The sequence below is a fragment of the Phalacrocorax aristotelis genome, chromosome 25, assembly GCF_949628215.1.
Source record: "Phalacrocorax aristotelis chromosome 25, bGulAri2.1, whole genome shotgun sequence".
Taxonomy (NCBI): domain Eukaryota; kingdom Metazoa; phylum Chordata; class Aves; order Suliformes; family Phalacrocoracidae; genus Phalacrocorax; species Phalacrocorax aristotelis.
The window spans coordinates 3,564,151-3,578,211 of record NC_134300.1 but is presented as its reverse complement, the minus strand read 5'-3'; the positions used below and the strand labels follow the sequence as shown (position 1 = coordinate 3,578,211).

At 66.4% G+C, this 14,061-nt stretch overlaps 3 protein-coding genes across 4 annotated transcripts; 2 read left to right on the top strand and 1 right to left on the bottom strand.

The window, feature by feature from the left end:
* Positions 1–129: 129 nt before the first annotated feature.
* NDUFS2 (NADH:ubiquinone oxidoreductase core subunit S2) lies at positions 130–6,296 on the top strand. Its single transcript, XM_075074991.1, has 14 exons — positions 130–293; positions 420–526; positions 1,701–1,891; positions 2,593–2,713; positions 2,889–3,001; positions 3,112–3,186; positions 3,359–3,436; positions 3,660–3,745; positions 4,119–4,238; positions 4,381–4,510; positions 5,084–5,179; positions 5,424–5,507; positions 6,016–6,073; positions 6,156–6,296. The coding sequence occupies exons 1-14, from the start codon at positions 139–141 to the stop codon at positions 6,191–6,193; spliced, it is 1,452 nt and encodes a 483-aa protein (XP_074931092.1). The 5' UTR covers positions 130–138; the 3' UTR covers positions 6,194–6,296.
* Positions 6,297–6,557: 261 nt separating this feature from the next.
* On the top strand, positions 6,558–8,664 carry FCER1G (Fc epsilon receptor Ig). Of its 2 annotated transcripts, none has more exons than XM_075074993.1 (5): positions 6,558–6,957; positions 7,335–7,426; positions 7,616–7,657; positions 7,964–7,987; positions 8,320–8,522. In XM_075074993.1, exons 1-5 carry the CDS (start codon positions 6,897–6,899, stop codon positions 8,374–8,376), a joined length of 276 nt encoding a protein of 91 aa, XP_074931094.1. In that variant the 5' UTR covers positions 6,558–6,896; the 3' UTR covers positions 8,377–8,522. The 2 variants fall into 2 exon arrangements, with proteins under 2 accessions (XP_074931094.1, XP_074931093.1); XM_075074992.1 differs by having other exon boundaries at positions 6,719–6,957; positions 7,967–7,987; positions 8,320–8,664.
* A 1,259-nt stretch (positions 8,665–9,923) lies between these two features.
* FCGR2A (Fc gamma receptor IIa) lies at positions 9,924–13,450 on the bottom strand. The gene is made up of 9 exons (XM_075074831.1): positions 13,441–13,450; positions 13,122–13,142; positions 12,787–13,035; positions 12,272–12,535; positions 11,898–12,182; positions 11,161–11,430; positions 10,738–11,046; positions 10,321–10,638; positions 9,924–9,949 (listed from the first exon to the last, which is right to left on the bottom strand). Exons 1-9 carry the CDS (start codon positions 13,448–13,450, stop codon positions 9,924–9,926), a joined length of 1,752 nt encoding a protein of 583 aa, XP_074930932.1.
* Between the last annotated feature and the right edge of the window lie 611 nt (positions 13,451–14,061).

Genomic DNA, 14,061 nt, shown 5'->3' with positions numbered 1-14,061 from the left:
GCCCCGTCCAGCAGCCACTCTCTGCCAGGCACGGCGATAGCGGCGACTTCCGCGGCCGTTTCCCTTAGTAAAGATGGCGGCAGAGCGGCCTACGGTCAATATAACGGCGCGGCGGAACTTCGCCTGCCCTCCCCAAACATGGCGCCCGGCCCCGCCCCCGCAGCGGTGGTGAGGGCGGGGTGGCGCATGCGCAGTGCCAAGGGCAAGATGGCGGCGCTGCGGGCGCTGGGGAGGCTGCGGGCACCTTCGGGGCTGCGGGCGGCGGCGGCGCGGCTGGGGCCGGCCCCGGTCCGGTGAGAGCGGTGGGGAGCCGGGACCGGGGGAGGCGGCGGGAGGCTGGGGCCGGGGGTGGCGGGGCCTTGGCCTGGGCCTGGGCTCCCCCCTCACGGCCCGGCCCTGGCCCCGGTCCCGGCCCGCAGGTCGGTGCGGCAGTGGCAGCCCGATGTGGAGTGGGCCCAGCAGTTCGCCGGCGCCGTCATGTACCCAAGCAAAGAGACGGAGAAGTGGGTGCCGCCTCCCTGGAACGGTGAGAGGCGGTGGAGGGCGTCACCGGCCGAGGGGGGGACCCCGAGGCCCCGGGGGAGGCCGGGGGGGGGGGGGCGTGGCGAGTCCCTGGGAGAGCGTCGGGCGCCCTGGGGGGGTCCTGGAGAGCCCCTGAGGCCCTGGGAAGGCCCCTCGGAGGGGAGGCCGAGCCTCTGGGGGGTGTCAGGTGCTCTGGGTGGGAATCAAGGCCTTGGGGGTCTCTGGAAGGATGTCAGGTGCTCTGGGTTGGCCGTGGAGGGAACCTGAGCCCTGGAGGGGGTGTTGGGGCCCTTGGGAGGGTCCTGGAAGGGTTTTAAGGGCCTTGGAGGGGCTCTGCGGAGGGCGGCAAGGTCCTGAGGGGTGTTGGTGGCCCTTGGGGGTGCTCAGTGGGCTCCAGAGCCAGATTGGAACTTGCTAGAGTCCCTGCTGTGCTCAGAGCTGTCTGGGAGGCCCTCAGGGCCCCATGGGTGCTCAGTGGTTGTCAGGTTGGGGGTCACATGGGGACGGGGGATTCCCCTGGGTCTGTCTGGGGCTCATTGGAATGCTGCTGGGGCCCTGGGTACCCAGGGGTGCTGCTTGGGTGTTTGGGGACAGACTGGGGCTCACTGGGTGCCTGGTGGGTCCTCTGAGACTGGTGAGTGCCCAGTGAGGACTCAGCAGGTACTTGGGGGGGGATGTCTTGTTCTCCTGAGTGCCCCATGGGTCTCAGAGGGTGTGGGTGTTTAGGGCAAGTCCCCTGGGAGCATTAGCCCCGTCCGTATCCCCTGAGATGCTGCAAGATGCTCCTGCTTCGAGCCCCAGTCAGGCTTTGAGCTTCTCATCCCCCGCTTCTCTTTGCTGGCTGTGCAAATCTTCCTGTGCCTGGTCTCTGCTGTGGCCCTGGCCCTTCCACCGCAGCACTCCAGGAAGAGCGGCCAGCTCGGGCCAAGCCTCCTGGAAGGCAGTGGGACACCTTTGGACGTGTCCCAGGGGTCTTGCGTTGGGCCGAGATGGGAGCTGGCGGTCAGGACGCTGCGTTCCTGATGTCTGGCCAAGCTCTGAGCTCAGCCTGGATGTCTGTCCAGTGTCCGCTCTGTGTGTCTGAGCTGCTGGGGAGAGGCTGAGGGCGCTCGGGGGCAGCAGCGCTGCTGGGGGTGGATGTTTCTCCCTGCCCAACTCCTCTTTCCTCCCCTGAGCAGACAAGGACCCTCTGGCTCACAAGAAGGTCTCAAGTTTGACTATAAACTTTGGGCCCCAGCACCCGGCTGCCCATGGGGTCCTGCGGCTGGTCATGGAGCTGAGCGGAGAGACAGTGAAGAAATGCGACCCCCACATTGGCCTCCTGCACCGAGGCACCGAGAAGCTAATCGAGTATAAGACATACCTCCAGGTAAGGCGCAGCAGGCTCCCAACACTTCCCCATCCCAGGGGCCGGTGTCTGTCCACAGGGGGAGAGAGGGGTGTCTTTTGGGGATGAGGAAACTAGGAGGTGAAGGGCTGCTGGTGTCTGACTCTCTGCAGCTGTCTGCTTGGGTACGTCAGCAGCCTCCTTGGTGCTCTGGGAGGGGATTCATTTGCCTGTCGGGTTTTGCAGCAGTGTTTGTAAACAGACCCTGCTGATTGATTGTTCTGATCAGGTTTAACCTTTCTGCCAGTGGGAGAAAGAGAGCTTGACATAAATAGCCCAGGGGAGGGGTGTAGCGCTGCCTTGGCTGGCCGCTGAGGCTCAGGGCAGCGCCTTGACAGCCATGCTCAGTGGAGACAGTTCTCAGCTGGCTTGTGCCAAGGGTGCAGGATTAGGGCTCTTGCAGTGTCTGTGAGCTGGAAAACTCTTGCAGAGGAACGTTGTCTGCCTTCCATTCACACCTTATCCCAAGGCAGGACTGTCTGCTCCAGCCGGAGATTTTGGGCTGCCTTCCAGACTGCTGCCATGCTCAGAGTGCCCTGAGCTGGGAAGATGCTGTGCCTGTGGACTGCGTCCTGGCATTCCCCGGTGGGGACGAAGCCTCTCAGCACTCCTGGCAGTCCTGGGCCCTCACTGCCCGGCTGCAGGTGCCGGCAGCTGCCGCTCAGGGATGTTTCTTTTGGCAGGCACTGCCCTATTTTGACCGTCTGGACTACGTCTCCATGATGTGCAACGAGCAGGCCTATTCCCTGGCCGTGGAGAAGCTGCTCAACATCCGCCCGCCCCTGAGGGCTCAGTGGATCCGAGGTGAGGGTGGCCCCATAACGTTTCTGCAGGGGCTCCAGCTCCCACCCCAGAGGCAGGTGCTTCTGCCTGCCTTCCTGAAGGCTCATAGCTCTCAGCTTTCCAGAGGCACAGACCCCGTTTCCCCTCCCCAGGGGGGCTGGAAGTGCTCACCCCGCTGTGCCCCCTCTGCCCCCAGTCCTCTTCGCAGAGATAACCCGGCTGCTCAACCACATCATGGCCGTGACCACGCACGCACTGGACATCGGGGCCATGACCCCCTTTTTCTGGATGTTTGAGGAGAGGGAGAAGGTAAACGGCAGTGCGGCCGTAGCAGGGCATTGGCAGCAGGACCGATCTGGGGCTCGGTGCTGGCCGCAGAGCCGTGCCGGGATGCAGTGGGATCTCCTCTGTCCCCACAGATGTTCGAGTTCTACGAGCGGGTCTCAGGGGCACGGATGCACGCCGCCTACATCCGCCCTGGCGGGGTGCACCAGGTGAGGGCGGCTGTGCTGTGTCCCGGCTCCCTGCAGAGCCCCTCTGGTCTGGCGGGGATGTGCGGGGTGTCCCCATGTCCCCACGTGGGTGATGTCGCCTCCGGTGCCTCCCTGCCCACGTCCCCGGTGCCACCAGCCGTGCATGGGCTGACTGCCCTCTCCTCCCGTGCAGGACCTGCCCCTGGGGCTGATGGACGACATCTATGAGTTCGTGAAGAATTTCTCCATGCGGGTAGACGAGGTGGAGGAGGTGAGGCAGGATGACAGCTGGGGTTCTGCCCAAAACCCGGGAGAGAGGGGCAGTTCCCATTTCCCATCACCCTGAGGGCTGGGGCCTTGCGTTGCCTGTCCCCTGGGCACAGTCAACCGGGGTTGTTCCTCCTGTGGCCGCAGTGACAAGCTGACATGGGTCAGGAGAGGGGTTGCGCAGTCAGGGAGAGGCACCCAGGTGACTAATGTCCCGCTGCCTGCAGATGCTCACCAACAACCGCATCTGGAAGAACCGCACGGTTGACATCGGGGTGATAACAGCGGAGGAGGCTCTCAACTACGGGTTCAGGTGGGTCCAGTGGCTCGTAGGGACGCTTGGTGGGGGGCCTCTGACTTCCTGCCGCTGCCCAGCTGTGTCGTTCCCCCCAGGAGGGATCAGGGTTTTATCCAAAGAGCACAGGGCTGATCGGAGCCACCTTGGGGAACGATGTCGGGACAGTGCTACCTGGTGGCAGGAACTGAGACTCCTTTGCCTGCCTGATGTCCCCATGCCTTGCTCCTATGGCTGCTGTTAGGGCTGTGGCGTGCGTGCAGGCGGGGGACGCGTGGCCACTTTCCCCTGTCTCGGGGTCTGCTTTGGGGTGCGGGGAGGGCCCGGGGCTGGCGTGGGACTGGGGCTCCCCTTAGGTGGGCTGCTCACCTGCCTCCCTCCCTCCACCCAGCGGGGTGATGCTCCGGGGCTCAGGGATCCAGTGGGATCTGCGCAAGACCCAGCCCTACGACGTCTACAGTGAGGTGGAGTTTGACGTCCCCATCGGCTCCCGGGGCGACTGCTATGACAGGTATGTCGCACCCCGGCTCTGCCACGTGTGGGGGGCTGTGGGGAGGCCTCGGCAGGGTCACACCTCCTCTATGGGCCTGCAGTGAGGCCGTGGCTTCCCCATGGGGCGCCCTCAGGTCCTGAGTGGCGTGGGGATCCCACAGGTACTTGTGCCGCGTGGAGGAGATGCGACAGTCCCTCCGTATCATCCTCCAGTGCCTCAACAAGATGCCTGAGGGGGAGATCAAAGTAGACGATGCCAAAATCTCCCCTCCAAAGCGGGCAGAGATGAAGGTAAAAGCGCTTCCTTCACCCACTGGGCCTCGCTGCCGCTGGTGTGTCAGTGCCGGCAAGCAGGAAACGTGGTTTCACAAGTCAGGTGCTTGCGGTTGCCGGTGTTACCTGCAGCTGTGTCTGTCCCCAGCTTGGCTGAGAACCGCCTGGCTTCCTGTGTGCTGCCCTGCCAGGCCCAACAGCGCATGGGCAAGGAGGACGGCTTTGTGCCGAGGGGAGGTTCACTGCCTGCTAAAGCTGCCCCTGAGCCCTGTGGCTGTCTGGTCCCACGCTGTGGGAGGGGATCTCCCTCCCCCGGCTCTGCCAGGCCTGGCCCAGCTTGGCCAAAAAGCCACCTTGGTGAAGGCAGGGGCGGACGGAGCAGAGACCGGCCCGGAGGAGACCTGGCAGCGGCCCTGCCGCGTCATCCCACGTGCTCGTTCTGGCCAGTGGCTGCGTGAATGCGGCCACCACCCTGGCTCCCATGCTTTGCTCCTTGTCACCAGCTGCCGCGGCGCAGGCAGGAGGCAGGCAGTGTTTTCTGCCCACACCCAGCCGTGCGCCCCCAGTGAGGGTGCCTTCCTCTCTCTGCAGACCTCCATGGAGTCCCTGATCCATCACTTCAAGCTCTACACGGAGGGCTACCAGGTCCCCCCTGGAGCCACCTACACAGCCATTGAGGCCCCCAAGGTGCCACTTCTCAGGGCGTTATGGGGACAGTGGGTTTGGCATGGTGAAGGGTGTCCTGCCTCGCTGTGCCACTCTTGGGGACATCGTGGTGCTCCTGTCCCCGGCTGGGTGGGCTCTCCTGTCCCCAGGACTCTGCTCTCACACCACATTGGTGTTGGAGGGCTGGACACCATGTCTGGGAGACACAGCCTGAGCCCCCTAACAGTGTCACCATGTCACCAGCCCTGTCCCCGTGTCCTTGCAGGGTGAATTCGGCGTCTACCTTGTATCTGATGGCAGCAGCCGCCCCTACCGCTGCAAGATCAAGGCACCCGGATTCGCTCACCTGGTAGGAGAGGCTGGGGCCCATAGTGAGAGTGGGGTTTGGGCTGGAGGGGACAAGTGCAGCCCAGGACGAGCTTTCTTCCCTCTCTCCTTGCTGGGCTCACTCCAACGTGGCCCCAACACGGTGGGCTGGAGCAGGGGTCTGTGGGCCACCGCCTGCCTGTCCCCTGGGGTCCTTCTGGGACACAAACTTGCCTCTCGTGCCTCTGCTGCTAGAGCTGGTTTCCTTTCTCAGCTGATAACTGACCACTTCCCCTCCCTCCTCCCTGCTGGGTGTACTGTCAGGGACAGCACCCCTTCCCCTGCCGGCCCCCCCAGCCGTGGCGGGGAGCAGGCCCTGCTGCCGGTGCGGCACCCACTCTGGGAGGGGTGGGCCGGGCCCTGCTCGGCCATTCCAGCCTTGTGCAAACCCGGGAGCGGAGCCGTCCCCTCTGACCTCAGCAGGCCTGGGGCGGGTCACGGGTGCTTGGGGGAGGATGTGGACTGATGGGGATCTCTGTGCTCTGCTTCAGGCCGGTCTGGATCGGATGTCACAGGGCCACATGCTGGCGGACGTTGTGGCCATCATTGGTACGTTCCCTCCTTGGGCGGGGGGGCTCCTTCCCCGTTCTGAGGGGCTGATTGTGCTCTGACCCCTCTCTTCCTCTCCCAGGCACGCAGGACATCGTCTTTGGGGAAGTGGATCGATGAGGTGGTGGCCCTGGCCGCCCCTCTCCTGCTGTGTGCGCTGCTCTGGGCAGGGAGACCCCCTGCGCCCCCTTCCTCACCTGAGTCTAATAAAGACTAAGCCAGGTCCTGCCTGTCCAGCGCCTCTGTCCCTGCCTCAGCCCTTCTCCTCCAGCTGAAACCCGGTGAAACCCCGCTCTTCCTCCCTTTCCCACGTGAGGCTCGTGGTCGAGAGCTTCCCCTTCCCCTGGTTGCAGCCCTCGCTGGGTAGAGGATCCTCCCCAGACGGAGGGAGCTTGGAGGCACCCCTGCGGTTTCGCTTCCACCCGCCCCGGCTTTGGGCGGTGCTGTGCCCATAAGCTGTGGGCCTTCCCAAACAACCTTCATCCGCCCGGAGGGGCTGGTGGGTGCTGCTGCAGCCCCCACGGGTGACTGCAGCCGTGCTGGGGAGCTGCGGTACCACAAGGGCTGCGGTGGGTGGGGCGCGGGGAGGACGGGTGATGCTCAGGGACAGCTCGCCTGGCCCTTGAGCAACAGCCCCACCACCCTTTGTGGGAAGAGGGGGCAGCTGCGTCGGCCAGTTCCTCAGCGTGGCTGGGGCCATAGGAGCGGGGGAAGCGAAGGAGGGGCGGCGCGAGCCGGCAGGGAGGAAGGCGCTGGGTCTGCGGTCAGCAACTCCGACGCAGTAGCCCCAACACGCTGGACCCCGCTCGGGGCGGCGCGGAGGATGACTGCTCGGCTGCTGCTCACCACCGCCCTGCTGCTGCTGCTGCAGACCCCGGCAGCAGGTGGGGACGGGGATGGGGGCCTGTGGGGATGGGGAGCAGCTAGGCAGGCACGTGGCTGTCGGGCTGGCTCCTTTGACAGCATCTTCGTGCCTTTGGGACAAGCTGGGATCTATCAAAGCCTTCCCTGGGGTTCTCCTGGCATGGAGGGGCACCCCAGGGTGAGTCCTGGTGGGCTCTTGGGCTCTCCAACACTGTCTATGGGGATGTTGGCGCCGCCTGTGACCCCCCGGGACCTTCTGCTGTTATCTGCATGTGGAAAGGGGTGATGCCTGGAGGTGGCGGAGCCAAGCTCTCAGCAGCCAGGAGGGGTGCAGGATCCGTCCCAGGGTCATGCTGATCTGGGGACACCCTCCTACCCCTTCCCCCATCCTCCCCAGAAGCCCTGATGGAGCCGGAGCTCTGCTACATCCTGGATGCCATCCTCTTCCTCTATGGCATCGTCCTCACCGTCCTCTATTGCCGCCTCAAGGTGAGCCCCAGGATCCAGCCTGTGGCCACCTGTCCCTGGTCTGGGGACCCTGGCGGGCCTTGTTTTTTTGGGGTACCCCTGGGGAGGCTACAGCAGGTGCCCCAGGGCTTCCCCACCTGTGGTGGGGCTTTTTCCTCTTCTTACTTCTTCTTTCTTTGCCTTTTGGGTGACCCCCTCACCCCCCTGCAGTTCACGGTTCACCGAGAGTCACAGCAGGGACCTGGCAAAGAGGTAACGGCGCTGCCAAAAAAAGGGCAGCTGGGACTGGGGGCGGTTTGGGGCTGCGGTACCCTGGGAGGGATGGACAACCCCCCCCCCAGCCAGCGCCCGTCCCCCGTGGTGCTGCAGCCACGGAAGGGGAAAGCGAAGGGGAGCTGGGGGGGCTCTGGTGGTCCCACATTGGGGGGAAGAATTCCAGGAAATCTCATGGCTTCCCCAGGGAGCGAGGGGAGGGGTGCAGGGGGCCTGGGGGTGTGAGGGCAGCCCTGCCTGTCCTCCCCGCCCTGCCCCAGCTCTTTCTCTTTCTCTTTCCTGGAGCAGAAGGAAGAAGCCATCTACACAGTAAGTCAGCCTGGGTGATGCATCCCAGGGGGGACCCTGTCCCGGGGGGAATGTCCTGGGGAGGGGCCTACCCATGGCTGCTGTCCCTGGCAGGGTTACCACGTCCCCTGGGGTGCCTGTGTCCCACTGGGTGCCCCACCCCGCAGGTGCTGTAACTTGGGGGGTGTCCTGTCCCCCCTGCCCTGCGCCCACCCTAAGTGCAGTCCCCCACAGCAGCCCACCAGCCCCCCATGGCACATGTTGGGTGGGAAGCTGCCATGGTGGGGTGACAGCCTGGAGGGAGGGTGGCAGCTGGCGGGGACAGGCACCTTGTAACCCCCTCTCCCACGCAGGGGCTCACCGGTGAAGGCCAGGAGATGTACGAAACCCTGCAGGTCAAACACTCCTGACCCCATCCTGCGACCGCCCCGCAGCCGCCCCTCGTCCCCCTGTCCATCCCAGCAGCTGGGCCCCTACCCCCAGCACCCCCTTCCTGGGACTGTGATGGAGAAGTGGAGCCTTTTTCCCTGGAAATGGCTGGTTTTGCCCCCAAACTGCCTCCAGCTGGGCACAGGCGCAGCCTGGGGTACCGCTCTGGGGCTGAGATGCCCTGAGCCTGGCAGGGGCTGAAGCTGCCGGGGTTGTGTGGTGCTGACCCCCCCCGCCCCCCCTTCCCCAAGTAAAGCAGCACCATACGCAAACCTGGCAGGAGGGTTTCAGTAACAGCGAGGACAGAGCTGGCCCTGGTGACGAGGGCACCGGCCACGGGTGGGGCTGGACACGATGGCACCGGCTGCCAAGAGGGACGGGCACCCAGCAGGGACGGGGACAGTGGCACCATCTCCTGCTGGGGATACGGACCCCCTGGGGACGGTGGTGCCATCTGATGGGGGCGAAGCCCGTGGGGACACGGACGATGTGGAGCTGGGGACAGTGGCACCGGCTCCTGGTGGCAGCTGCCACGTGTTTCTGGGTGGAGGAGACGCTGCTGGGAGAGAAAAACACCATTTCCCTCTGTTTAACCAAGGCCCCGCAGAGCCTGGGGCGGGGGGGCCCCAGCACCCTTGGGGGTCTTGGCACTTTTCTTGAGACACAGCCAGAACCCAGTACCCACAGCCTGGGGGGGCCCCGCTGGGCCAGGATGGGGAGAGCCCTGGCGGGGGAGAGGAAGAGGGGGTAGGGGGGAACTCTGTGGAGTCCTGGCAGGACTGGGAAGCACTGGGAAGGGGAAGGGGGAGTACTGGGACCACTGGGAACGCTGGGTGTGGGAATGGAGACCTCTTGGGGCCACTGGGTGGGGGAAGGGGGAGCCCTACAGGGGGGAATGGTGGATAGTGGGTGCCCTGTGTAGCCCTGGGTCTCCCCCACTTGGGACCCGGGCTGGTCTGGTCTGGATCGGGCCCCAGGCAGAGTGGGCACCCTGGGGGGGGCCGTGGGTTGTGAGTGCGGGGGTTTGCCCAGGGGGGACGATGGGGACATGGGACACCAGCGTGCACCAGTGGCACCCCCAGTGCCCGTCCCCCCCTCCCAGCGCCCCGCGGGTGTCACGGGACGTTCTCATAGGTGTCGCTCGGGAGCCGCAGCCGCGCGTGGGGACCCGGCAGCACCGCGTACGTGACAGACGGTTCCCGTGGGGGCCCAGGTCGGGCCCGGGCCGGGGAGGTGCCTGGAAGACAAGCCGGTTCGGGGATCCGGGTTGGGGGCGGTGGCACGTGCGGGCAGCGTGCCCCCCTCCCCGTACTCACCCCAGCCCCGCTCGGTGACCACGACATGGCTGTACAGCACCTCCCCGTCCCCCAGTGCCCCGGGCAGGGCTGTGGGCTCTGGCTGGTGACCCTCGTGCTCTGGGGGGGTCGTAAAGTCCCTGTGGGACAAGGGAGTACCTGGGGTAGGGGAGGGTGGGGGGCTGCGTGTCCAGCCCATGGGAAAGGGGCTTTGTGGTTGGACACCCCCACACTCACCTGCCCTGGCTCTTCCCAGTGGCTGCAAGACAAGGGGGAGTGTGAGCAGCCCTGGGGTCTCCGGGGTGACAGTGGTGAGGGACCCCCAGCACCCCTGAGACTCCATGAGACCCTCCCAAAACCCTGAGCAAAGGATGCTGGGGCCCAGGAGGGAGGGGGGACCCCTGGGACCCCCAGGCCCCCAAGCTGGCAGTACCTGGGACTCAGATGAGACAGGGGGGTGTGGGCTGCAAGCAGGGATGCCCCACAAGGCACCCCAGGACCCCCCAGACCCCAACCCAAAGACTCCAGTGCTCAGCCCCGTGTGCCCAGGAAGGAGGGGACACCCCCAAGACCACCCAGGCCTCCCAGCCCAGACTCCCAGGACCCCAACATGGCAGTACTGGGACTCACCCCTGCACACCCAAATGAGATGGGGGGACGTGGGCTTCAAACAGGGAGGGCCTCCAGGACCCCCAAAACCCCCCAGGACCCTGAGCCAAGGGCACTGGGGGCTCAGCCCCAGCCAAGAAGGGGGATGTGGGGTACAGCCCCATTGATCCCCTCCCAGCTGGTGTGGGGGGCTTTCACCCCACTTGGGACCACCAACCCGGCCCCCAGTGCCCGGTGTGGGCGACCTACCCCTGTGGCGCCGGTGCCGGAGGTGCCAGGCCATGGCAGCACTGAGCAGGAGTAGGAGCAGTAGGGACATGCTGAGCCCCACGGCCATGGCTGGGAACAGAGTGGGGACAAGCCTAGGTCGGCGCTGGCCCCAGGGGGCCAGACCCATGCAGGGACCACGGGGAGGGGGCAGATGAGCGCAGCCCCCACCTGTGCCCTGCTGCCGCCACCCCCGCTGTGGCTGTGTCACAGAGAGGACCAGCGCCGGGCTGTACACCCGGAAGATGCGGCGGGTGCTGAGGCGGTTGGTGGCCAGGCACTGGTAGGTCCCGGCGTGCGCCTGCTCCACGGTCCCCAAGGTGAGGACGGGCCCCGAGCCCAGCTCCTGCCCATCTCGCAGCCAGGTGAAGGTCACCGGCGTGGTGCCCGCCTGCACCGAGCAGCTCAGGTTGAGGCTCTCGCCTGCCGGCACCGACGGCTCTGTCCTCGTCATCGCAATGGTGGCATTGGCCACCGGCACTGCCACGCAGAGACACGGTGCCGGGGGTCAAACGGTGGCCGTGGCCGTCCCTCAGCATGGGATGAGGCGATGCTGTGTGTGGGGGGCACCCGAAGCTGGAGGGTCCCACTCACCCAGGACGGTGACCCACAGCGGCGGGCTGTCAGCCGTGGTGCCGCCGTTGGTGGCTGTGCAGTGGTAGCGGCCACCGTCCTGCTGCTGCACGGCACGGAGCTTGTAGCGGGGGCCCGTGGCCAGCGGCGCGGCCAAGCCCTGCCGGTGCCAGGAGAAGGAGAGGGGTCCTGTCCCTGCGGCCACCGAGCAGGCCAGCTCCAGGTGGTCACCCTCTGCCACCAGCCCCCCGGGGGGCTGCACTGCCAGGGACACCCCCGAGACCGGGACCCCTGCGGGGAGGAGACAGGCAGGGACAGGGAAGCTGGGGAGGGACAAGGGGACCTGGGGGGGGGGATGGAGGGGACCCCGAGGAGAGATGAGGGGACCCAGGCAGGGGTGGAGGGGCCTCAGGGAGGGATGTGGGGAACTGGGGAGGGACAAGGGGACCTGGGGGGGACGGAAGGAGCTGGAGAGGTATGTGGGGACCCAGACAGGGGTGGCGGGACCTGGGGAGGAATGGGGGACCCTGGGAGGAACGCAGGGAGCTGGGGAGGGATGGAGGCACCCCAGGGAGGGAGAGAAGGAGCTGGGAGGGACGTGGGCCACAGCGAGGGTTGGAGGGACCTGGGGAGGGATGCAGCAACCCAGGCAGGGATGGAGGGATCCCAGGGAAGGATGGAGAGCCCGGGGGAGGGAACTGGGGACCCGGGGAGGGCTGCAGCTCCCCGGTACATCCCCATCCCTCCCACACACTCACTGTACACCATGACAGCGACCAGGGCACTGTATTTCCGCACACTGGATGTCTCCGTCCGCACCTCGCAGGAGTAGTTCCCCGAGTGGAGCAGCCCCACGGCTGGCAGCCAGAGCTGGGAGGAGCCCTGGGGTCCCCCGACCACCACCTTGTTCCGGTAGAAGAGGTGCTGGAGGCGGGCGAGGGGCCGCAGGGGGCTGTGGTGGCTGAGGCAGTGCAGGGCCAGGGGGGCTCCCTCGGGGAGCTTGGCCAGGCCCTCCAGGCGCAGCACCGGCACCGAGAAGAGCTCTGGGAAGAAGCCAGGGGAACAGTGACACCGAGCTGCTGGGGAGGGGGGCTGCACCCCTCCGGGTGAGCGCTGGGGAGCCGGTGCTCACCTTGCACGTTCACTGTCACCAGTGCCGACTCCTTTTTCTCCTGGAAAATGGTGCGCATGGTGGCCTGGCAGCGGTAGCGCCCGCTGTGGTGCAGCTGCAGGGAGGGCAGGAGCAGCTCGGTCGTCGGGGAGGGCCCCCCCAGCACCTCCCACTCACGGAAGAACTGCACTTGGGTGATCGACTTGCCCTTCCAGCCCCGGCAGCGCAGTGGCAGCGTGTCCCCCTCCAGCAGTGACCCCACCGGCACCTGCAGCACCAGCCAGTCTGCAAGAGAGGGCCGGGGTGGCCGGTGCGTGGGAATGCAGCCAGTGGGCTCCCATCGCACGGGGACATGCCAGTGTGCACAGGGGTGCACCCACGTGCACGGGGATGCACTGGTGTGCACGGGGATGCGCCCGTGTGCACGGGGACAGGCTCCCGTCGCACGAGGGGCAAGAGGCTTTGAAACAGAGCCCACCCAGAGCCCTCGGGGCACCCGCGGGTGCCAGGGCAGGGTCACCTATCCCGCCCCTCACCATTTGAGAAACTCAGGGTGACGGGGCTGCTGAGCTCAGTGCCAGGGCTGCGGCACTGGTAGCTGCTGCTCCCAGAGGAGCCTTCGGAGACATGGATGTGGCTGGATGCTGTCTGTTCCCAGAACTGCGTGTTGCGGTACCAGGAGGTAGGGCCAGGCGTGCCAGAGCCCTGGCAGGTCAGCGTCACCTTCTCCCATAGGAACACAGGCGTCCAGGGGGGGTCCAGTGTGAGCTGGCTGGGCCTGGCGCCTGCGGGGTGACAGGGGACACCAGCCTGCCAGGGCCACCGGGGGTGTCTGGACACAGTGGGCTGGGGACCTGCAGCAAGGACTCACCAGTGAAGCCGAGGGCTTGGGCTGGAAGGGAGAAGGGGAGAGGGGCTGGGTGGGGGCTGCTGCCGCGGGGACACCGGGGACACCCACGGGATGGGGTGCAGGAGCTGTCCCCAAGCTGCCCCCACGGGGACGCCGGCACCCATGCAAAAGAGCATGGGGACTGTCCCCAGGGCAGCTGGGACAGCCCAGGAGACATGGCTGTGTCAGAGCTGCCCACGCACACCGCATCTGCATGGCACGGCCCCAGGCCGGGGCAGAGCATGGGAACACCACTGCCAGCCCCACGGCACCTGTCCGCACGGTCCCATTCCCATGGTACCTGTCCCCATGGCCCCATCCCCACATCCCCATCCTCACAGCCCTGTTCCCACGGCCCCATCCTCACATCCCCATGCCCACAGCCTCATTGTTGCCATGTCCCCAACCCCACAGCCCTGTACCCATGATCCAAAGCCCACAGCCCTGCCAGCCACATGGTGCTAGTCCCCACAACCCCATCCCTGCGACGCCTGTCCCTGCATCCCCGTCCCCTCGTTGCCATCCCCACAGCCCCGCCCCCGTGGCCACTCCAGCCCATGGCCCCGGGCGTGCCAGGCATACAACCCCATGGGCTGGCTCTGCTGGCATTTGGGACCTGGGAGGATCCCACAGACACGCTGCGTTCCCTCCCCGTGAGCCGGCTGGTGCCACTGGGCTCTGTCTCAGCCCACTGCTCCCCAAAGCGGGGAGGGGTCCAGAGGCCCATCCCCGTGGCATCAGGTCCCCTGCCAGCCCCATGGCCCGTGCCTGGGCACTCACCCCAGAGGAGAAGCACCGCGCTCCTGGCCATCCCTGCAAGCTGCTGCACACTGGTGGGGCCACCTGTCCTTTGCATAGCAGCTATTTGGGTAAACGGGAAGGAAGTGACTTCCGCGTCCCCAGGGCCTTGCCCCAGCCCCAG